The sequence below is a fragment of the Staurois parvus genome, unplaced genomic scaffold, assembly GCF_062004578.1.
Source record: "Staurois parvus isolate SC_StPar_1 unplaced genomic scaffold, SC_StPar_1.0 ptg000068l, whole genome shotgun sequence".
Lineage (NCBI taxonomy): Eukaryota > Metazoa > Chordata > Amphibia > Anura > Ranidae > Staurois > Staurois parvus.
Window position 1 is genome coordinate 10,871,706 of NW_028317864.1, and position 22,922 is coordinate 10,894,627.

The following is a 22,922-nucleotide window of genomic DNA, read 5'->3' on the forward strand; positions in this document are numbered from 1 at the left end:
ATCCATACCTCAAAAATAAATACCATATTTTAAGTTTTCCCTCTAAACAGCCATTTAACTACATTGTTTGTCTTGTGTAGGTGTGGGAAGCTGCTGATGTGCTAATTAAAGCCGCTCTTCCTCTTACAACCAGTGACAATAAAACCGTGTCGGAGTGGATCAGTCAGATGGCAACTCTTCCTCAGGCATCCAACTTGGCCACCCGCATCCTTCTACTGACTCTTCTGTTTGAGGTGCTGATCCATTTTCATATGTTGCACTTTATTCCGGTTACATATTTTATTAACTGATCTATAAGTTTGACAGCAGAAGTGACAAAGTCTGTTGGTGGTTGCTGTTGATGTAACATATTAGGTGTTTTACCAAGTTGCTGTCCTCCAATTCTCCTAGTGCTGCCAGCTTGCCTCTTCATACCAGGTGCATGTTTCAGATTCGGTGTAATCAAGAGAACTGCTGTTTACCTAAAATTTTTGCATGCCTGATTCACAGTTGACTGCTCAGATTCAATGAATATAAAATAAACATGGCTTCTAAATATATTACACACACACTTTTTTTTTTTTTTATGTAAATGTTTTATATGGAATGATATAATATTAGTTGCGCAGCTTCCAGACACTTAGAGGACTTCAGCGAAGTAGCAGATAAAATGTTTGATTCATACTGATTTTTTTCAGTTGAGCACAGTCTTGAGAAAGATGGGATTTGCTCAGCAAAACAAAGGCTGTCCTATTTTTATTCTAAAGTATGCAGTGCATAATTTAACATTTCTTTTTCTTTATTTAAATTAGGAACTGAAACTTCCCTGTGCCAGAGTAGTGGAGTCCAGTGGGATCCTTAATGTCCTGATTAAACTGCTAGAGGTGGTTCAGCCTTGTCTGCAGGCTGCTAAGGAGCAAAAGGAGGTCCACACACCCAAGTAAGGCTCTCTTCATAGTCTTTATTGCATTTCATGCTAAGCAAATCTGAAATTTTCTTATACCAACTAATTACATCATTCTTCTCCTAACAGATGGATAACCCCTGTCCTGCTGCTAATAGACTTCTATGAGAAGACCTCCATTGCTTCAAAGCGGAGAGTACAGATGAACAGGGTAATCAAGTATGGTATTTGATGGGTCTACAAGGGGTGGGGTGTCTTCACAATCATGACTTCTAGTACAGACCTTTGCAAAGTGTTTTTTAAGGACATTTTGAAGGAGAATGGAAACTTTCTTTTCCATTGAGTTTCCTCTCAATATTAAATTTTGTCCTCTCTACCCTCAATCCTTTTGTTAGCAGTCATGGGATATGTATTTTGCTTTCTGCTGTCCATTCACCATTTTTCATGAGGTTGAAGTTATTCTCTGGGACATAAGCTTTCTTCTTCCAAAGGTCAAAATAATGGAGATACTGTCTTTCCCTTCGTCACATGAAGATTTCCATTAACTTTGTTCTGTACGTGTTTGTTCCCTGTCTGTGGACAAGTGTCAGCTGTAAGGTGAAAACTATTGGTGCCTAGAAGAGGAATTATTTTCATACTCTTGCATGGTACTCCTATTGCTTTCATAAAGGATACGTTCACCTTTCATGTTATAACCATATTCAGGGATTACCATGTTCCTAAATAAGCAGCCCTCGCACCTTCCTCTGAGCTCCCGTTGTGACAGCAGGCCAGGGATCTTCTCCCTGCACTTGCTGTCACAATTTTTAAAAAATGCATCCGACAACATCATTTTATTCACAGTTCTGTGAATGAGAGAACTACAAGTACAGTCAGCCATTGCAGTTGATGGCTGGTAGTTCTCGATGAACTGCCTGGGTGCTGGTGAGCGCTCTAATAGTTCATTGATTCGACCTTCCATTCAGTAACTGCCTGCCTGTACGAGATACGGATAGACAGCTACACTTACAGTATTGCAGGAGCCTGGCATTGCACTCATGATTTACTGATCGTGGGTACAATGCTTTACGGTCTAATAAAAAAAAGAAAAAAACGCATGCACATATCTTTAATTTTTTTTTTACCTGCAAAAAATGTTTATTTTTTTTTAAAAAGTTAAATTTATCTTTTAATGTGTATTACAAATTAAGGATTTTACAGCATTAGCAATCCTAATGACACTTGCAAAGGTGTCTTCAGTGACCAATCCTGTTATCTTAATGTGGGGATGATAGCTTTCTGGTAGGATAAAATACTTTTTTTTTTTTTCTTTTTTCTCCTCAGTTAACAGAAATGCAATATTTATCTTATTTCCTCTTTTAGTATCTGCAATCAAATGGTAACAACTGGCGTTGGTTTGATGACCGATCAGGACGTTGGTGTAGCTATAGTGCTAGTAACAACAGCACTATTGATGCAGCATGGAAAGCTGGGGAGACTTGTGTGCGTTTTACAGCCGGCCGCCGAAGATACACTGTACAGTTCACCACTATGGTTCAGGTAGCCTTTTTTTAAATGTTCTATTGATTGGTGTATCCCTGTGTTTTTTATTTTAATTACTGAGCTGGTTATAGCAAATATATCCTTTTTTTTTTTATGCTTAAGTGTAATAGTTTGGGCTGAAGGAGAAAATACATGTACAGTTAGGTAAGGGCAAAGCAGGCCTCTCTGAAGAGATGCATTTTTAGGGATCGTCTAAAAGTGGACAGAGTAGCAGATAGTCGGACACATTGGGGAAAGGAGTTCCAGAAGGTGGGAGGAGCTCTGGAGAAATCCTGATGTCAAGCATGGGAGGCGGTGACTAAAGAGCAGGAGGCCTTCGAAGGAACGAAGAGAATGATTTGTTTGGTATTTTTAGACAAGATTAGTGACTTAGCTGGGGGCTGAGTTCTGGTTGTGGATGAGATAGCTTAAGGGCTCGTTCACATTTGGCTGTTTTGCCAACGCTTGCCAAACGCCCCTATAGCGTTTGGCAAGCGTTGGTCCGGCGTTTTGTGGAGCGTTTTTAACGCTCCGCAAACGCCACATGCGCGGTTTAGCGGCGGTTGCTAGGCGTTTGCCGAGCGTTAATAACGCCCCACAAACGCCTACAATGCAGTTTGAGTGGTGTTACCGCTCCGCAAATGCCCCGCAACCGCGTCGCAACCGCACCGCAAACGCCGGCCGGGCGTTTGCGGAGCGGCACCATAGACGAGAATAGGAGGCTTCAAAGCCTCCTGACTCGACCAGAGGCGTCAGTTTTGCCGCGACGCAAACGCTCCCGTTAGAACAGCACCATGTGCTGTAATGTGCAGAATTGGCAGAGGCGTTTGGGAAGCGGTAAAAACGCTTCTCAAACGCCTCTCTGCCGCCTGCACACAAGGCTAGTGTGAACGTAGCCTTACAGGTTGTTTTGAGTATCTTGAATGTAATTTGTCAAGTGAGCGGAAGCCAGTGGAGGGATTGGCAAAGTGGGGTGGCAGACACTGAACAGTTGGCAAGGTTAATGAGCCTGGCAGCAGCATTCATGATGGGTGGGTGAGGGGGGGTAGGGTAGCCTATGTAAAGGTAAGCCTGTGAGGAGGGAGTTGCATTAGTCAAGGCGGGAGATGACCAGGGTGGGAGTTAGAAGCTTTTTGGTGTCATTGGTTAGGAAGGGGCGTATCTTGGAGATGAATTATTATAGAAATCTGTATTTTGAAGCACTCATTTTTTTTCTTTGTATTTATCTTTATAGACAACTTTTGCAAGATTCCCATGTCACTATATTCAGAAAGATATTAGTTATTCATAAACAAAAAGTAAAAAAAAATAGAAAGCATATGGTCCAGTTGAAAGCTTACCATCTTCAGTTTGCCAGAAGGCATCTAAGGCAGCCTTGCTGGTTGAGTGAAAAAAAAACACTCAATTTTCCAATCTACACACTCAGTGTGGATGGGCGGAGCCTTCCCTGCTAAGCTATTGTATCTTGACAGCAGGAATGCACTCCGCTATCAGGATACACCGATCAGTGTTGCAGGCTATAGACTGAGCAGGGAAAATCTGACAGAGCGGTTGTACAGGAGATGATCAGTAGATCAACTTCTGTACAACCACAGTGCCCATATGTGAATCGAAACTCAGCTGGTTCCTGCTGATCCGCTGAATTTTGGTTCATGTATGGCCAGCTTAAGACACTCTGAAGTCAGCTTTATGAAGAGTATGTGTTCTGATGAGACCAAATTTGAGGTTTTGTCCATTGGATAAAAAAGGAAGACTAATGTGAACTAAACAGTGCACATCAAAGAGGAGTGCATTTCTTTTGGTCATGGTTTGAAAAAAAAAGTACAACTAAAGGCTCCTGTATGAAAATCAAAACAAGTACCAAAAAAAGGTATTATGTGATGCACAAGCCTTTTGTAAAGTAAACAAAGAATTTCAGCAACAAGGAAGTGTTGTCAATCCAGAAGGCAGTGGGCCACACTAGGCTGCAATGCTGATGGCCACAACCTCTACATCTTTGCATTCCACTGTGATGCCAGCACAACCTACATGAGAATGGCAGTGCTCTAAATTCAGGAGCAGGACAGGTTTGTTAGAGCAACATCATAGGAAGCAACTTTGCAGGGGGACTAAGAAAGCTAAAAGTTCAGAAGCACTGAAGTGCTGCATCACATTTTATTTAGATGGGATACGGTAGTTCTACTTTGCATTTATTCCAATGTAAGGCCTCTTTCACACAGGATGTACTAGAATGTAGGTATACCATATAGTATGCAAACAGATGTTTGTGCATTCCTGTTCAGGAAGTCCCATTAATGTTGGGACACAACGGTTCCACGGACACAGCTGATATATCATTCATGTGAGTTCTGGGGCACACACTCACAGCTATGCCCTATTGGCACACAGCGGCTTTGTCCATAATTTCATCAATAAAACTGCTTGCACAGGGATGCATAAAACACCTGTGCATTCCCATGCGGGTAAACATGGCCTTGCAGGGGGGGATAAGAGATCGTTTTCTCTGTGTGAGCGAGGCCTAATATTCTATGAAAATAGAATATGAACACTTCTAAAGTGGCAAATGCTTTTCTTAGACACTGAGGGAAACAGGAAGTCATTAACTGCTGGGTTATACTGCTCCTCTACTGGAGGATTGGACACTGGTAAACCAAATAAAAATATAGCCCAGCCAAGGATAACCCCTCCTACCACTAGCATTCTCCTTTTTTTTAATAGTGCGTCTTCAGTTCTGCTGAGAAATGTCTTATTTTTGTTCTAGCTTTTCTTTCTTTTTTTTTTAATCTGTGCAGTCAAGATTATTCTTTACATTGCTGCTTGAGTTGGTCTCTAAAGTGGCAGCTATCCAGACTCTGCATTTCCTCAGCTTTTACTTTGGATTGCCTTACCCAGACTTCACTGTACTGGATGTCGCAAGGCTATCCTGGAAGTGTATTTTGGGCACTGGGCTCTGCTGTAGGCACTTTCCAGACCCCTCTTGGTAACAAATTATCCACAGTACACTTGACAGGTTGAGTCACTGGCATTTGCTTTGTGCTTGCCCTCTCTCTGAAGATTCAGTTTTTTAGTAGGCAGGCTGAGCAGCAGCAGCTTCCTCGTTGCATCGCTGGGCACCTATGAATTTCTTACTCTCCACCAATTTCACGGGGTGAAAGAAGAGCTTTTATTGGCTGGGCAGCATGTCGCTGACGCTGTTTCCCATCAGCCAGCATTCCTTAAGAACTGGATAAAATTTACCTAGTGAGTGAAGCCCCAATCCCCCACCCCTGAAAATTCAGCCGATAAACGGCCTGCCTGAGGCTATCAGAAGGGAACTGATCACTAATGCCATGGATCCCTTTGTCATGGAACATTTTAAAGCAAATGGCTGTAGCCCTCCCCCTTTTTTTTTTTTCTTCATGGCTATCGAGAGACTGTGTCTCTCCAGGTCTCTTCCATTATAATGGATGCTACATGCGGCAAGGGCACCCATCTTCCGCAGCTGGAGGTTAAGAAATATCTGTTTCATTACTCTGTGGCGGCCAAGTCCTCACCCAAGCCTGGACCCCAATTTACTCAACACTTTTGATCTCCCAAGTCTACCAAGCCCTCAAACAATTGTTTGGCATTAAGGCAAGTCCCCACTTTCCAAAGTGTGGAGGTTGGGGGAATGTCTGTCAACCTTTACGGACACTTGGACAGTGTGCATCTCAGATGCTTGGCTGCTGGAAGAGTTTTTTTCCAGGGGCTCCAAGCTAGGGTTTCACTCCCAGCCCCCTCCTCCTTGCTACAAACCTTTGTGTCATCGCACAGATTAGCATATAGATAGCCCTTATGGATTAGGATACCAATGCCTCAGTTCCTTGTTGTTTCAGTTTTACTTCAACTGAGCAAACGGTCTACACAGGTTCCAGCAAACAATGTAGCCCTGACAATGTAGACCAGCTTTTCTCAACCAGTGTTCCTCCAGAGGTTGCTAGGGGTTCTTGAGCAGTGAGCAGTTTCTGTCCCTCAGATGAGTAACCACTGACCCCAGTGATCTTTAGTTATCTTTCAGGAGGCATGCTTACCCCAGACTACAAATGTATGGAGCATTATTCACAGTGAATATTATGCTAATATACCATGAGCTATGTAGTAATTGGAGGTGTTCCCTGAAAACTATTTCAAGGGTTTCTACATGTTAAAAAATGTTGAGAAAAGCTGATCTAAACCTAGCAAAAGTTTGGATATATCTTTCAGAGATCAGCATTGGGACCGAATCATTGCTTGAAATATCTGAGTGTAGTCGTAGACACAGCTCAAGCTAAAGTTTTTCTCACGTGAAATATCAAACTCTGCTCCCAGACTCCTACTCTGAAGTGCAGGAGTTGCCTGACTGTTTCTGCACGTATTCTGGAGCTGATGGCTGCCTTGTTTGAGGTGGGCACAGACCCCTACAATGCAGCATTCTGTTATGTCTCATCTGCTGATGAGGACCAGGTTGTCCTTGTCCTGGTGGATTAGGATTTGTCTCTGGAACCGGAAGTCCTTCCTTCCCAGCTTTTGAAGGATTCTCACAACGGAAGCTCGGCTGCCTGGTTGGGACGAAGTCCTAGGGTCTCTGCCAGTGCAGAGACTCGAGCAACACAAAGCAGTAAGGTATAACCCACTCCCCATGCCCCCACCTCCTCTCCTTTTCTGAAATTTCTGACGCTTTGGCTGTCTCTACAGCACTGGAGTGGAGGGTCATCCCTTCTGGTTTCAGTCGATAAAGCCATGGCAATGGCATACATCAACCATCAGGAAGGAAGTCTTGCCTTGGCAGGAGAGTTACAGTGGATTCTGTTCTGTCTAGAATTTCACATTCTAGCCGTGTCTGCAGTTTATGTCCCAGGCATGGACAATTGGCAGGAGAGTGGTCCCTATACCCAGAGATGTACCAGGACCTTTGTCATTGAACCAGGAAGCCAGGTCTACATCTATTCTCCCCTAACCGTGACAAACTGCATATGTTTGTCTTCAGTTAAAGGCTTCCTTTAGCAGAAGAAAGGGATGCTGTGGTGGCTTGGTGGAAATTGGTGTACCCTGATTTCTTTTTTGCCACAAAAAGCCTTCCTCATCTGCTTCACAGGATTGAGATGGAATACATTCTGGTGGTCCTCAAAGAGCCTGATTGGCCCAGGCAGATGTACTCTGACATAAGACCTCCTGGCAGACAATCTTTGGGCTCTTCCAGATCGTCTGGCTATTCTGTCAAGGAACAATTCACCATCCTGTCACGTGTTCACTGGCTTAACAACATGGCTGTTGGAGGCCAAGTGACAAAGGTCTAGAGCATCTGTGAATCTGTTATTCCCACAATTTTAAAGCCACAAAATCTACTACTCTCAAGGTCTATCACCTTATATGGAAGGCATACTGCGCTTGGTGCAGATGTGAGGCCTTCACCCCAGGAAATCTTGTGTGGAATGAGCCCATTCCGTCCTAGATCTGGGTTTGGGCCTAAGCACCATTAGGGGGCAGGTCTCTGCTCTTGCTATTTTTTTCCAGAGACCTTTGGCTTCCCCTTCCCTTTCCTTTTTTTCAGGGTGTCTCCCTGAGACTCTTGGCTTCTTATTCCCTGAATAGGAGATGTTTCGACAGTCTTATCTTTTAAGGTTGTGTTTCTTGTAGCCATCACCGCTGCAAGGTGAGTGTCTGAGCTGGCAGTCTTTCTTGTAAAGAACCTTTTCTGGTCTTGATAAAGTACATGGGGTGGAGTTGAGATCCAGAACTAACTTCCTAAGGTGGTTTTGTCCTTTTACTTCAACCAGGACGTTCTCCACTCTATTGTCTGGATGTAATTCACTCTCTGGGGGTCTGTTTTTAAGCCACTGTTTCTTTCAAAAAGATTGTTTTTGTTCCGGAAGATCCCCATAAATGCTAACCAGCTTCTTTCAGTATTTCTTGGACAGACTGTTATCTAAACTTATTGTGTAAAGCTTCATTTAAATGAACAGCTGCTAGCGAGAATCGACTTCAAGCCTACCTTTAAGCCATTCTCAGAATGAATGGATGCCCTCACCCTCCCCTGGAGTGGGAGAGGCAGTTGGGGGATATCTGTTGGCAATTGCGCCAACCTGTATCAGAGATGCCCCAGACTGCTGGCTTTGATCTGTCATTTCCACAGAATAAGCGTTTCTATTCTTGTCAGCCCTTAAATATCCTCCAGTCTGACAACTTTCTCAGACAGATTTTGCCAGTTGCCTTGAGTCAAGGGGTTTTACTCCTATTTGGTTCCAAAACTTGTGTCCCATTTTGAACCCAAAGTTCCTAAACAATACCTGCGTGCCCCCAGATTTGGCATGGAGTCTGAAAGATTTGTCATCACTTCTCTCAGACTGTGGAAATTTCTGGCATCAGTGAACATCTAAGATGCCGGTTTTCATATTCCCATCTTTTCTGCATACCAACACTTTTTATACGATTTGCTGTGGGAAACCAGCACTTTTGCCTCCCTGCTTTTGTGTTCTCCTCTGCACTAGGAGTCTTCATAAAAGTGCTGGCTCTGATTCTGGCCCTGCTGAGATCTCAGGGCATCCATATCATGGGATACCTGGACAACCTTTTGCTGAAAGAGTCCTGTGTCTTACCTGGAAATCCTCCTTTGCCTGCTGTGAACAGGGGCACTTTAGTCCATTCTTTTTCAAAAGCCTCTGCTTTTGCTCTCCCTTGTCAAAACTTTTATTCAAGGTGTATCTCTGTTTAGGCCCTCCCTTTCAGCACCCTGTGCATCCTTGGGACTTCGGTCGTCTTCTCTCTGCCCTGCACAAACCTTCTTTGATCCCATCAGGGAAATGCCCTTAGATCGTTCCTGCAAACTGACATTCCTGGTTGCTATCAGATCTATCTGGCATGTCTCTGAGCTTAGTGGTTGTTTTGTGAGGAGCATTTCCTCGCTCTTCACAGACTAATATGCCCAAGGTGGTATTGGTCTTCCACTGTAATGAAGATGTAGTCCTTCCACCTTTCTGCCCTACTAATTGCTTTATATGGCCTGGATGTAGTCAGAGACAACAGTCTACTTCAAAGCAACCACGTCTAACAGGAAGATGGACTCCCTATTTGTCCTGTCTTTAGGACCTAACAAGCCCAGCATCACTAGATGCACAAGACATGTCATCACCATGGGCTTACACTCTAAAGGACTAAACTCCTTTTTGCACACTCTCTCCCTAGGCCAGTGAATGTTGTTTGAGCATTCCTGCACCAAGCCTCTGTTGGCCAGCTTTGTAAAGCCACCACTGTGTCACCTGTTCATACCTTTTCAAAGTTCTATCAGGTGGACATCCAGTTTTCTGCGGATGCAGCTGTTGGTCACAGGGTTTTTGTAGTGGCAATGTGAAGTTGGTTCTATTTACTTTTATTGGGCCTATTGGCACATCTGTTTGCCTAATTGTTGCCCACACTTCTCATTCAATTCTTGAGGACATTTCAGGGTCTATAAATACTGAACCTATATCTGTACAATATGATTAAAAGAGGAATTTTGACTTGCCTGAAAACTCTATATCTTGGTGTTCAGGACGGAGGCCACCCTCTCTTGTATTCCTGGGTTACTGTGCTTTGATTTCTACAACACTGAGGACTCACGGGTTTATGGGGTGGGGCCCAGGGGTCGACCCTCAAAAGCTTTGTCCAGTCACCTGATGGTCGTGGCACATAGCCCACGGTCTAGGAATATCAGTCCTATGATGTACTCCTTGATGAGGGATTTACAGGTAAGTTTAACTTGCTAATTTTATATGTACTGTAACAATGGAACATGGTATCTTATGTAGAACAGTGTGGGTAAGATGTGTATTTTCCATAGGTAAATGAAGAAACTGGAAATAGACGTCCGGTAATGCTTACTTTGTTGCGCGTTCCACGTCTAATCAAAGGTGGCAAAAACGGAAATGGCCAAGAACTGGAGAAGACTTTGGAAGAAGGCAAAGAAACTGACATCAAGCAAAAGGAGGAGAAATTGGCTGGTATGTGCTGGTATTTTTTTTTTTTTCTATTGCTATTTGTAAGGGACAAGTTGCTGTACAAAATTTAGAGATATTTGACCTATTCTTTCTTTCACTTAAAGTAAATCTATAGTCACCACATAGACTTTAGTATCATAACATCAGCATTGTATTAGCAATACAAAGGATTTTTTTTTTCCCCTTCTTAACAATCGGATATAAGCTTTCTTGAAAAGACTCCTTTCATGTTGTCATTCTTTCTGCCTGCTGCCGATCTTTCAACAACTTTCTATATTCCTTGAATTTCTTATGGCTTCTCTTCTCATTCCTTCAGTTTACTTTGGTTTATGAGGGCTACTTATTCCATGATACTTTTCTGCCTGGAGGCAGATATCATGTAGTGGGTTTCTGGTACTGACTTTTCCTCCTGTAGTTCAGACAGGCAGTGCCTATTTACAGGGCATAGCAAATGTGCCACAAAATTCAAGAATGTAAATGTGTGTGAGGTTTTAAAAAGTACATTTTCAAAAAAGATCATTCAGATGAATAAAAGTATGCTTGAAATAATTGACATTCAACACGGAAATATGATTTTAAAATTTGACCATAGATAACAGGTTTTAGGGAGAATTTTGAAATGTTTATTACACCTAAGCAGTACCCTAAAGTATTTTTTGTCCCTGGGGACATAGACCATTAAAAAGTGTACATTTTACACTGAGCTAAGTTTTATGCCAGTCTATCAAAAGTTAACACTGGTAATTCTAACATTTATTAAAATCTCACACTAAGGCCCGAAGTCCACAAAATTTCTTGTTCAATATTCTCTATTCAGTAAATGTGTTTTTGTAGTTAAATTGTGAATTCATATATTTTTTCATATTGTATTTCATTTATTTCTAATCTCGACTTCTGTGACATGTATTCACTGTGCCCTGTGAATGTGCACTGCAGTGTCACACATTTCACTGAGCCTGCCTTCTGAACTACAGCCGTGCAGTGAGGACAGAGTAGTTTCAGAAGGCAGATTCATACCAAGTACCATGAGATATGTAGTTCTTAGAAACTCAAAATAAACTGCAAAGGAGATGCTGAAAAGCATGCAAAAAATCCAGGCAGATGTGGAAAGAAATGACTGGCAGCACTCACAACATGAAAGGAGATTTTTTCAAGTAAGCCAACGCAGGGATGTTGGCTTACTATCGCCCGATGCCTGGGACATGTAGTTCCTTGTCCCCTATGTGATTGAAAAAAGTAAAAAAATAAGTTTTTTATTGTAAAAAATGAAAGTTACACCCAAGCACATACCATTCACCCACCCCCCAAAAAAAATGAGGCCCCCACTTATACGCACGTACAAACATAAAAGCACACGCTGGGGTGCTTACTCATGAAACCGTTGATTGCGTTACACATGTTACATACCGCCGCACACACCAGAATGAGAGTAGTAAGTCTAGCACCAGACCTTCTCCGTAGAGCTTAACTGTTGACCAAAAAGAGCTTTAAAAGTGTCGACCTATAGAAAACATCGGGTACTGAAGTTCGTCACCATTTCACGAGCGCGCACAAAATTAAGGTTGCACAAGTTGGATATCTGTTTACTCGCTGCAACCTAATCTTTTATATTTAAAAAAAAAAAAAGGCAATTTATTGGGTTTTTTTTGTACCCTAAAATTTACTTTCTTGTATTATTTACTGAAATTTTGCGGTAATATCATGCAACCATTTTATTCTCTAGGGTCTCTGCTTTCAGAAAATATGTTTGGGGGTTTTATGTAATCTTCAGGCCTAAAATTATTTTTTTAAACATGGCAGCGAAAATACAAAAACGGCTCTGGCAGCGAAAGGGATAAAGTATAAGCCCTGACCCACCCTTTCCTGATGAACAGCCAATCGGTGCTCATTACACTGCAAGGTCTCTCTCCTCCCTGCTAGTCCCCAGGTGCGGTGCTGGAGACAGGGAGGAGGAGAAGATAAGCATCGCAATGTTAAAAATATTACATGTTTAAGTTGCCATAAAGCTGCTTTTGTTTTTAAAAGCCCCAGACATTCCTAAAATCACCTCCGATTTAAATACGGTTTTGGTTAAATTTTTTTTTTTTTTTTTTTTTTTAATCTGAACAAGTAGACTGTCATGAGGGACAAGTAGATTGGGGCCCTGATTTAGTCCCTGGACAAGTAGTTTTTTTCAAAAATTTCCACACCCCTGTAACGTATATTGGATTGTCAATTATAACTATTGTTTGTATTGCGATTACAATGCTCATGTTATAAAATGACAAAAAGCGTATTGTGTTCATAGAATTCCTTTAATGTATTTTAGAGCACCTGTTTTTAACTTGGGTTGTACCAAAAATCTTTTTTTCTCTTTTTTTTCTTTTTTTTTCTTTTTTTTTCAAACTAGATTCAGCTCCTGCTCCTGAAAATACTACTCAGGAAAAAGAGTCGCCCACCGATGAGCCCAAAGTTGGAGACATAGTTATTCAAGGCCTGACAGAAGAGATGGTGACTGTGCTGATCAGGTCATGTGTCAGCATGCTTGGTGTTCCTGTGGATCCGGACACCTTGCATGCTACTCTTCGACTGTGTCTGCGCCTTACCCGTGACCACAAATATGCCATGATGTTCGCCGAGCTGAAGAGCACACGCATGATCCTGAGCTTGACTCAGAGCTCTGGCTTTAATGGTTTCACTCCATTAGTTACCCTTCTTTTCAGGCATATCATAGAGGATCCATGCACACTGCAGCACACTATGGAGAAGGTAAATGTTTATTTACAAATCTAACATCTTTCCACTGCAGCAATTTTGCCTGATTTTTAAATCAGTGCAGCAATTTCAGGAGAAAGTTATTTCAGAGTACTTTGATTCTGTGCAGAATTTTTGCAAATGTTTTGACAGCAGTTTATTGGTAGGCGCATAGTAAATGTTGGTATAGGTTCTGTAGGAATTTGGAAACTAAGCAAAAGCTGTAGGGTATTGAACCTTTTTTCTTTTTGTGTTTTTTTTGTTTTTGTTTTTTTTTAAACTGTTGGCAAGTAATTTTTATAGTGGCAGAAGAGACTATATGTCTCCTTACCTAAAAGCTTCTTCTCTGCCTGCTAGCATTTTACATGTAATCCTACTTGGAGCCACAGTCTGCCATGGGTGCTGAGACAAAGTAGTCCCTGAGCTGATGTGTGAAAGTTGTTTTAGCCCAATTGAAAAAACTGAAGACTCTGTACCCAGAAAAAAAACCTAGAGATGTCAGCGGCGATGTGACAAGGGGGTGTGCAGATGATTTATCACTGGTGGAGGGCACAATGGGATGTAAATGTGCCATAATGATGTGCTGGTGCATGCTTGCACACCAGATCGAGAGCCCTGAGGGTCTGCTTTACAGCTTAGGCATAAAAAGCATTGGTGAAAGTGGTACACAGAAAAAGACAGATTAAAAAGCAAAAAAAACTGTTCACAGTTCAGGCCCAAAATCAGGATAGGTGGATGTCATCTGTGCCCCCTCCATGATTTACTGGAAAAAAGGAATGCAATTCAGATTGATATTGGCCAGTAGTCTGTAAAATCTTTTGTCCAGAACTGGCTTTAGCCAGATATATAATATTATGCACTGAGAACCCAGGGCTGCTTTGCAAACCTGACAAAGGTGAAGAACAGCCCAGAATGTACTGACTGCAAAGTGCATACCCCTACCAGTGGTATATATATTAGATTGTAACCTCCAAAGAACAGGGCCTTCCTATCCCTCTTGTATTAAACTGTATTGTTGCTGTATTGTCTCCCGTTATATTGTAAAGCGCTGAGCAAACTGTTGGCGCTATATAAATCCTGTATAATAATAATAACAACAACAACAATAAAATGGTCTGGCGAGTCCAGTGACTGATTATGGCCATGGATGCCGCAGAACCTTTGTGGGCGGCTTTCAAGACTAACAGGGAATCAAACCTACAGAAAAATGTCTTTTGCACGCAAAATGTGGCAAAGTAGTAGTGACCCTGGTAACTTATCCTTGGTTTAGTAGTGACCCTGGTAACGAATCCTTGGTTTAGTAGTGACCCTGGTAACGAATCCTTGGTTTTAGGGGTTTGATGTGAATCTGCTTGTAGCCAGAGGGAAATGCTGGAGTCCAGAAATCATACATTTTTTGCAAACTCCTTCACTCTTCATGACGTACTAGCAGAAACTGGGAAATGTCTTTTCTGCTGGACAAATAAACCCGAGCTCTTACTGTTTGGGCATAGGCATATAGCTCACAAGAGGAAGAGCGCTGTCTTGCTTTAGCTTGGTGTTCAACCTTCTAGAGGCAGGATATATACCAGAGGTATGCGGTGTCCCCCAGTATACACTCATAGAAACATTTCTGTTTAGTTTGTAGCTAACTTAATAGAAATTCATGGCTTAACTTCTTTCCTGTGGGACAGCTAAGCTAATGGTTATTGGTTATGTGCCCTAGCAGTTGTTTGCTCTGCCATTGTGGTCTGGAGTCAACTGCTAGACACCATTTCTTTGTTTTGTGTAGTCACTGAAAGATATATCTTAGGATGAGGTGGGTACAAAATCTGATGTATTTAAAAAATAAATAAAATGTTAAGGCTGCTATTCCTGATCCCTTTTCCAAAGAAAAAAAAAGAATCGGGTAGCATTTAACAAAAAAAAAAATGCTGTTTTTGTTTTGTTTTTTTGTTTTTTTACTGATTCACTGACCTGACCACAACTGTGTCACCTTAGTGCCAATTAGCGCTAGTATTTACAGGATTTGTATAGCTCCAGCAGTTTACAACATGAGTGCAGACAGTACAGTTATAATGCAATTCAATGTAGAAGGAATCAGGCAACTTAGCTATGTAAAGATATTAATCAGATGAGCTTTTAGCGATGCATGTGTTTTCTGAGGTCTAATGCTAAGGAAGTCATGAAGGCATTCAAGCAGCTAGCATTTAGAAATTTAAAAGGAGGTCTGTAGCCTCCATATTTCTCTCAGTGCATATTTCTGCTGCTTGACTTTTTCGTCCATATGGTTGGCTAAAGGTAAATGCGAATGACTTGCTTTTAATTTTTTTTTTTTTTTTAAGGTTGTTCGGTCTGCAGCTACCAGTGGTGCTGGTAGCACTACCTCAGGTGTAGTGTCTGGAAGCTTGGGGTCCCGAGAGATTAACTACATTCTCAGAGTTCTGGGCCCTGCGGCCTGTCGAAACCCAGACATCTTTACTGAGGTTGCAAACAACTGCATTCGGATAGCTCTTCCTGCTCCACGTGGTTCAGGAACTGGTAAGTACTTTCAGTATAAAATACAAAAAAAGTATTTTTTTTCCCCACTTCTTCTTATTGCTCGTTGGACATGGTGGCTTATTAGAGGTTTGACTGTAAGAAGACACCTTCCTTCTATATGTTGCTTTACTTTTCCTAAAGAGACATGATTCTAATCAGTTTAAAGTCTGGTTCCGTATTTCTTAACCACCTCCCGTCCGGCCCATGTATATAAACGGCCAGATGGTGGCAGTGCAGGGTCGGGTGGCCGTTTATAAACGGCCTCCCCGCACCCTGCTTGTGCGTGCTTCCTGGGAGCGTGCAGAACCTCGATCCTGTGCCCGCTGTATCCTCCAGACACAGTGGAATACCGATCGTCGGACGGGACCTCTGTGCAAGGTCCCGATCATGTGATCACTGATTGGCCAATCAGTGATCACATGCAGTGTAGTAAGCAAGATAACACTTCTGACATCATTGCTTACTAGGTGTGAAATCTGTGAATGATCACAGAGGTCACATGGTACAAGGCTATTCTCAACACCAATCACAGCTCACACAGTAGTTCTCAATGGCTGCAAGAATGCAGCTAGAGAGGAGAAATTATTGCTTTTACAGATTTTATGGGTGTAACAGCAATCAGTGTAAAAAAATCATCACCCTCCACAAGTAGTACAGTGTTGCCATGGTGACACTGTACTGCTAGGGTGACAGTATGTAAAAAAACAAAAACATAAATAATATAAAAAAGTTTAAAAATTATAATTTTTGATTATAAACTAATTTGGGTTTCTATATTTTTTATTTATTTTTTTACTAAAAAGATAACGGAATAAAGTTTGGCCAAGATTTATGATGAAATACTATTTATTTGCAAAATTTTATAAGAAAAACACTTTTTTCAAAATTTTTGGTCTTTTTCATTTACGTAGCAAAAAAAAAATAAAAATCCCAGTGGTGAATAAATACCACCAAAATAAAGCTTTAACTGTCTCAAAAAAAATGCTAAATTCATATGGGTACAGTGTTGCATGACTGCGCAATTGTCATTCAAAGTGTGATAGCACTGAAAGCTGAAAATTGGCCTGGACAGGAAGGGGGTGAAAGTGTCCAGACTGGAAGTGGTTAATGCTTTGCACAAGCAAAAGCATGCTGAGAGAAATGCAGAAACAGCCATTGTTGATCTCTCCATCCTAAAATGCTAGTTGACTTGCTGATCCAATGGCTTTGTGTGACTCACCTACAAGAAGTCTGGAGACTTAAATCTGCCTTCATTGGTTGCATACTTATTCCAGCTTGGTGACTGTCAGCTGTTTTTCTGGCAAAAAAAACAGGTCAGTAATAACAACTTCCATGTTTTCCTCTGCAGAGGTTTCCTTTAGGATATTTAAAACCATCTACAAAATTACATAGAACCAGACCTTGGTATACTTTTTCAAATATTAATGCTGAAATGTGGTCCAACAGCTAAAACCATTTGAAATTCATATGGTTACATATTTGTCCCAACAGCTAAAAACAATTGCAATTCATGAATGTTCAAAAACATTGAAAATATGATTTTTGTACTCACCGTAAAATTCTTTTTTGGAGCCTATCGAAGGTCATACCTTGACATCAGCAACCTAGGATTATACTTCCATCTACTGTAGAAATGAACATTAGGCACAAAGAAAACTGGAGGCCAGTCGTCTAGTGGCTTTACCATCTCACACTTGCTTAGTTGTCGCAAACAGTCCAAAAGAGAAAAATGGCGTATGAGGGGAAGGAGCTTTGTCCTTCCATGGGCAATTGCTCACTGAGTACACAACTTCACCAATGCAACCACGGGACATCCCACAAGTAAAAGGGAGCCAAGAGCATTAAACAGCCTCTTGCAGAACCTCAAATCTCCCCCAGTGGTAATGTTCTCAGCCCCCGTTTACATCACAACCCCTTTCATTGTAGTGTCCTTAGCCCTCTTCCACATCAGCCACCACATCCTTCACGCTAGTTTGCTCAGCTCCTTTCACATCACCCCTGTCTTCTTCCGCTCCTTTACAGCAATTTCCTAGCCCCTTTCACAGTCCAACCTTACAGAGGCCGGGAGGCACCGCTGGTCTGGATGGAGGGTGGGAGCTGCTCAACATTTCATGCTAACCTGGTAAATGGTTGTTAGGACTGCCCTGTTTACTAGCAACCATTCGCCAGTTGGTTAATAGGAAAAGTTCACGCACGCAGCTTCCACCCTCTGTCCAAAACTGTCCTGCCTCCTAAAGTACTTTCTGCTGTGAGGATAGCCGCAACAGCGGCTAGAGGGGAAAATGAAGTGCAACTGCAGCAGTCCTGGTAGAACAGTGTCTCTGTCCAGATACAGACTACTTTCCACCATTTAATGATGCCTGGCCTATGCTTTAGAGTTTTTGTCCCCAGTGAACTTGGCAGTAAAAATATTTTTACAGTGAGTACAAAATGTTCTGTTAAAATTTTTGGGCACTCAACTAGATATTGCAGTAGTTACCATTGCAACATAAAATTTATTTATTTTTAGCTTTTGAGTAGCTTTCATGATATACTGATGTTTAAAACCTGAATTCTGATCATTTTTTTAATGTATGTATAAATTCAGATTTTTCTTTGTGTTTTTCAGCCTCTGATGATGAGTTTGAGAACCTTCGTATTAAAGGCCCTAATGCAGTTCAGCTGGTGAAGACCACACCTGTTAAACCCTCTACTCTTCCTATCATCTCGGATACTATAAAGGAGGTTATTTATGACATGCTAAATGCACTAGCAGCTTACCATGCACCAGAAGAAGGTACGGCTTTGGTTTTATCAGCCCCTTGTTCTTTTCTAATCCTATGCTTTTATTACTGCTGTTTGGCAATATTTGGTTGACAGTCTTCAACTGTCTACATGGTTTATGGGATACTTATTTTACTCTTGTAGTGGCTGAAAAAACAGAACAGAAACCAGTTGCGATGAACCAGGAGGTCAGTCAGATCCTCCAAGATATGGGTGATGAAGTTTTTCAGCAGTACAGAGATCTCACCAGACAAGGCAGTGACTTTGATTCTCAGGGCAGCTTTGCCATAAATGTAAGTATCTGGGCTCTTGTATCACAACTGGCTTTAACATATTTCTTAATCATACAACTCAGGACACAGAGAACTTTATATTCATGACTACTTAGGTAATGTTGCTACCTTTAGGTGAATGGAGACTGGCTGAAAAAGGCATAAGCCTCAGTTTTTACCTAGTGTTCTTAGATGATGGATGTTCCTTTTCTTTTCCCTTTTTGAAAATTCCTTTGGTGGGCTTTAATTCCCTTATATTCTGGCTTGTTCCTAACACCCCTGATGGGGCAGAAATTTATCAGGATTAGGGGCTAAGGCCAGTAGACCAAGAGGGACTGTACCTGGTCCCAACATGCAAGAGCTGGGATGGCCTATAACGCTTCTGGTTGACGCTGGTTTCTGCGTGCATAGCTCTCCTAGGTACAGCTTACCAGGTAAACTCACTGGCAGGGGTGTGCTGTACAGGTCCAGTGATCCCATGGACAGGGGTGGTAAGGGAAATCAAGTGTCTGAAGGTCCCGCAGGGCAAGCCTGCTGTGATGGGTGAAGGTGAACCTGTTGGCCCAGGTACATGAACTGGTAGGTGACTCTGGTTATTGGAGCTGGTAGCAGCCTTTCCCCTGGGTGTCCCTGTGCATTTGGGCTGTAGTATGAAGCTCTCCACTGCACCACACTCCATGTCTATCAAGTAAGGAGGACACCCTGCACAGTTTGTTCTGCAGTGACTCCCCGAAGGATCATATTTGCTCTGAAACCCTGCCCTTATCTGGTATTTCCACTGTCTCAGGGGGGCACAATCTTCCACTTCCTTTATGTCTAGGAAGCCATATCTGGAATGCATGATAAGCTCTGAGGGTGTCTCTTTTTCTTGGGATGCAAACTCTCTTGCTCTCCTTTTCCCCCTCCCCTTTTGAGGGAGCATGAGGTATCAGAGGAAATTCCTCAAGGAAAGGAGTTAGAGGAAAGTGTTTGATCTTCAGGAATCCCCTGTGGATGAGTCTTCTTCCTGGTAGGAATCTCCTAGTAGAGGGCTGTCTCCGACACAAGAACATGATGTTCTTCTGGCAGATGTGGTGCACTGTAACCTTAAGTCACTTGTACTGGAATCTTGTTCCTCTTAGGTTCTTGGTTTTGGGTTCTGGCAGCTACTGAGAAATCCTTTCATGTGCACCCTCACTTACAAGAAGCAAAGTATGCCAGTTGGGTTTATCTGGAAAAGGTTTTTTCACCACCAAAGTGTTTTGCTCGCCAGTACCTCATGGAGGATACATTCTACAAGAAAACGGGTTTCTCCTGCTGTTAGCTGGGACATTTATTAAAGTGGAACTTTATGCAGAAAATTAAAGTGGTTGTAAACCTCAGACATGAAATATGAGCTAAGCATATCCCTCTATAGTGTGCGCTTGTCTCAGTCCAGAATGCTAAGTGTCATTTCTGTCTGCTGTTTCACTACTCTGCTAAAAGCTTGAGTCATTTCTGATGCGTTTTCCTGACCGCAAGAGAAAAATGGTGACCGGGAGGGCACAGCTTTTGAATGATAGCTTCAGCTCTTTTCCTTTTGTGCTTTGTGAAGGAAGATGTGTTTCCTCCCTCCATTCAGCTCTCAGAACTCTCCTCACTGATGTATCTTCAGTTCCCCACCCTCTGTTTTTCAGAGCTGAGAGATTCTGTGTAAACTCTGTAATTTGAATGCATGTAGGGAAAGATGGCTGTAGATAAAGAGGTACAATGTATGTATGATGATTTTTCTATCTGAGACCAGTCACTTCACTGTGTATAAGTAAGGGTTTACTGCTACTTTAGCTAACACCTGAACAGTCTCAGTGGATGAGTTCCTACTCTTTAAAGGTGTAAAGGTTAAGAGGTTAAAGGTCCTTTTTCAGATGTCTTTTCTGGTAGGAGCAGTTCTACAGCCTGCAGTGGGAGTTTGCCAAGTTCTTAAAGTTTGGCTGAAGTATACACTCCATTCTAGAGGCCCAGACATGGAAGATTCTGCCATTTGGCAGCCAATTAAATCCTTTCCAAGGATTTTTGTCAGATGTCTTTGAAGATTTACATATGGCAGCTTTCACGTCTGGGTACCACGTCCTTCTTCTACATAGGAATACTGTGGCTCAAGTTTTGGGTTGGCGAAACATCTCTGCAAGGAAGAGATTGAGAGGCTGTACTTTTGAGGGCAACTGCTTGCTTGGACCGCTCCTGCATGCATTCAGCCACAAGAGACTGGAATCCAAGAAGAGTTCCTTTAGCAAGTAACCAGCCCCGATCTCTAGTTCCTAGTTATGCAAAAAGAAACCCCCAAGCAAATCTTCCTCCCAGTGAAAGGGCAGAGGGGGTGACTTGGCCTTTGCTGCTTCCAGGACATTGATCTCTTGGCATCCATATTCAACATCCACTGGACAGGTTTGTGTCCCTAACCAGGGATCCTTGGGTGTTTACGATAGATGCCCTAGTGACTCGATTGGATCAGTTTTCAGTGATCTTTGTATTCCTTCCACTTAAACTTCTTCCTTGTGTGTTGCGCATGATGAAAGTGAAGGAAATTCTTGTGATTCCGACTGCACCAGGGGCAGACTGACCATTTGAAAACTCGGGCACTGCCTGGGGTCAGTAGGGGGCCCCATGAGATGCCCCGGTACCTTTTTCATAGGCTTTTTTGAGTTTGGGCAAGGACACAGGGGCCCCATGATCCCCTATTGCCCGGGGGCCCCATGAGTTGTCAGTCCGCCCCTGGACTGCACCCTCTTGGCCAGGAAGAACGTGGTATGCTAATATGATAAATCTGTGCAGACAAGCCATGGTGCTTCTCCAGATTGGCAAAGATTTGCTGTCATAAGTCCCAATTTTCCTTCTATTTTTAGATTCTCTAGCTTTGATGGCAGCCCACGTCCTGAGATATAGTAGTGTTTCTGATTCTGTAATTCCTAGGAATTCAAACTTCAAGAAGGTGTACAGTCATACATAGAAGGCTTATTTTGTTTGCTGTCGGGGTTGTGCTGTTTAATCTGTGACAGTATGTCATGGGATGCATTTTGGCTTTTTTCCAGTCTGGTGTAGCGATGTCTTTGGCTCTAAGGGCGATGGTGTTACTCAGATTATTCCGCTTCCTAGGCTTTCTACTTCTGTGAAATGCATTGAGTCGGATTCCCCCACCCCTCACCAGCACATAATCTACTACTTCACCTGGACTCAGATTAGGTTTATTGTTGTTATATGTTCTATCCTTGTGGGATTCTTTATGGGGGGGGGGGGGTGAGTATATGAGGTGTTTGCTATTTATGACAAAATATAAATTTGTGGTGTGATTTTATACATTTTTAACGTTTATACATAATCAGACAAAAATGTTTTTGATTAATTCATTGGTGATTCCTTGTTGAGAAACTTGGAGCCGAAAATGTCTCTTTTGCGTGTTGACATTTTTGTCCACTGTCCATTGACTTGAAGGTGGCAGCAAAACCCAGATAGACCTGAATATCAAATCCTGTGTGCCCTGTGATTATACTCCAAGAAAAGAATTTTACCACTAAATCAAAAACTCTATTTCTCCCCCCTCCAGTCTTTCAGCATTGAATTTTTTTTTTTTTGCAGATAAAAATTGTTTTTTTACTATGCACTAGATTTCCAATGTCTGTTATACTTGTCTTCTCGCTTGGGGAATTGTCCTTTTTGAAATGCGTGCAATTTTTTTCAATTCATTTATTTTTTTTTTAGGCACGGGTTTTCACCGCTGATAGTTCATCCACCGAGACGCCGCAGTCTGGAACACCTCAAGGAGAAGGTAAATTTATTTCCCTTTTTATTTTTTCCCTCTAATATAACCTGAGCATCCATTGCTAGGCAAATGTTTGTCTGCAGAGGTGTAAGATGTAGGAAGGGCACAGACATGGGGAAGAGCTCAGCATAAGGTGACATACCCATGCAACAACAGGAGGCGCAGGTGGAATCTCTTTCAAACCACTTTGGATAACTAAAGAAAAATAGTGGACCATTAGCCAGGCTGAATCATTCCTGGACTGATGGAGACCAGCCACCTTTTGGTACTATTAGATGAAAATGTGCTAAAGGGAGGGAAGCAGAAAGGAGTAAATGCTGACAGAAGATAACTATTAAATTTTTGTGGTAGCTATGCACCTATAATGACTTTTTATGTGTCTTGATACTGATCTTAAATCGCACTCTAACATATTCAGATCTTTACAGGGGCACTTAACCACTTCAAGTCCGGACACTTTCCACCCTTGCAGTCCAGGCCAATTT

General features: G+C 42.2%; 1 protein-coding gene across 9 annotated transcripts in view; it reads left to right on the forward strand.

Moving 5' to 3' along the window:
- The window catches only part of HUWE1 (HECT, UBA and WWE domain containing E3 ubiquitin protein ligase 1), a 229,241-nt gene that overhangs the window by 124,954 nt on the left and 81,365 nt on the right, over positions 1-22,922 (forward strand). For all 9 annotated transcript variants that reach the window (XM_089669150.1, XM_089669155.1, XM_089669153.1 and 6 more), the window contains 10 exons: positions 81-233; positions 792-919; positions 1,013-1,094; positions 2,246-2,422; positions 10,218-10,377; positions 12,764-13,122; positions 15,432-15,627; positions 18,236-18,403; positions 18,535-18,683; positions 22,377-22,443. In XM_089669150.1, coding sequence (XP_089525276.1) covers positions 81-233; positions 792-919; positions 1,013-1,094; positions 2,246-2,422; positions 10,218-10,377; positions 12,764-13,122; positions 15,432-15,627; positions 18,236-18,403; positions 18,535-18,683; positions 22,377-22,443 — 1,639 coding nt within the window. The remainder of the gene's footprint in view (positions 1-80; positions 234-791; positions 920-1,012; positions 1,095-2,245; positions 2,423-10,217; positions 10,378-12,763; positions 13,123-15,431; positions 15,628-18,235; positions 18,404-18,534; positions 18,684-22,376; positions 22,444-22,922) is intronic.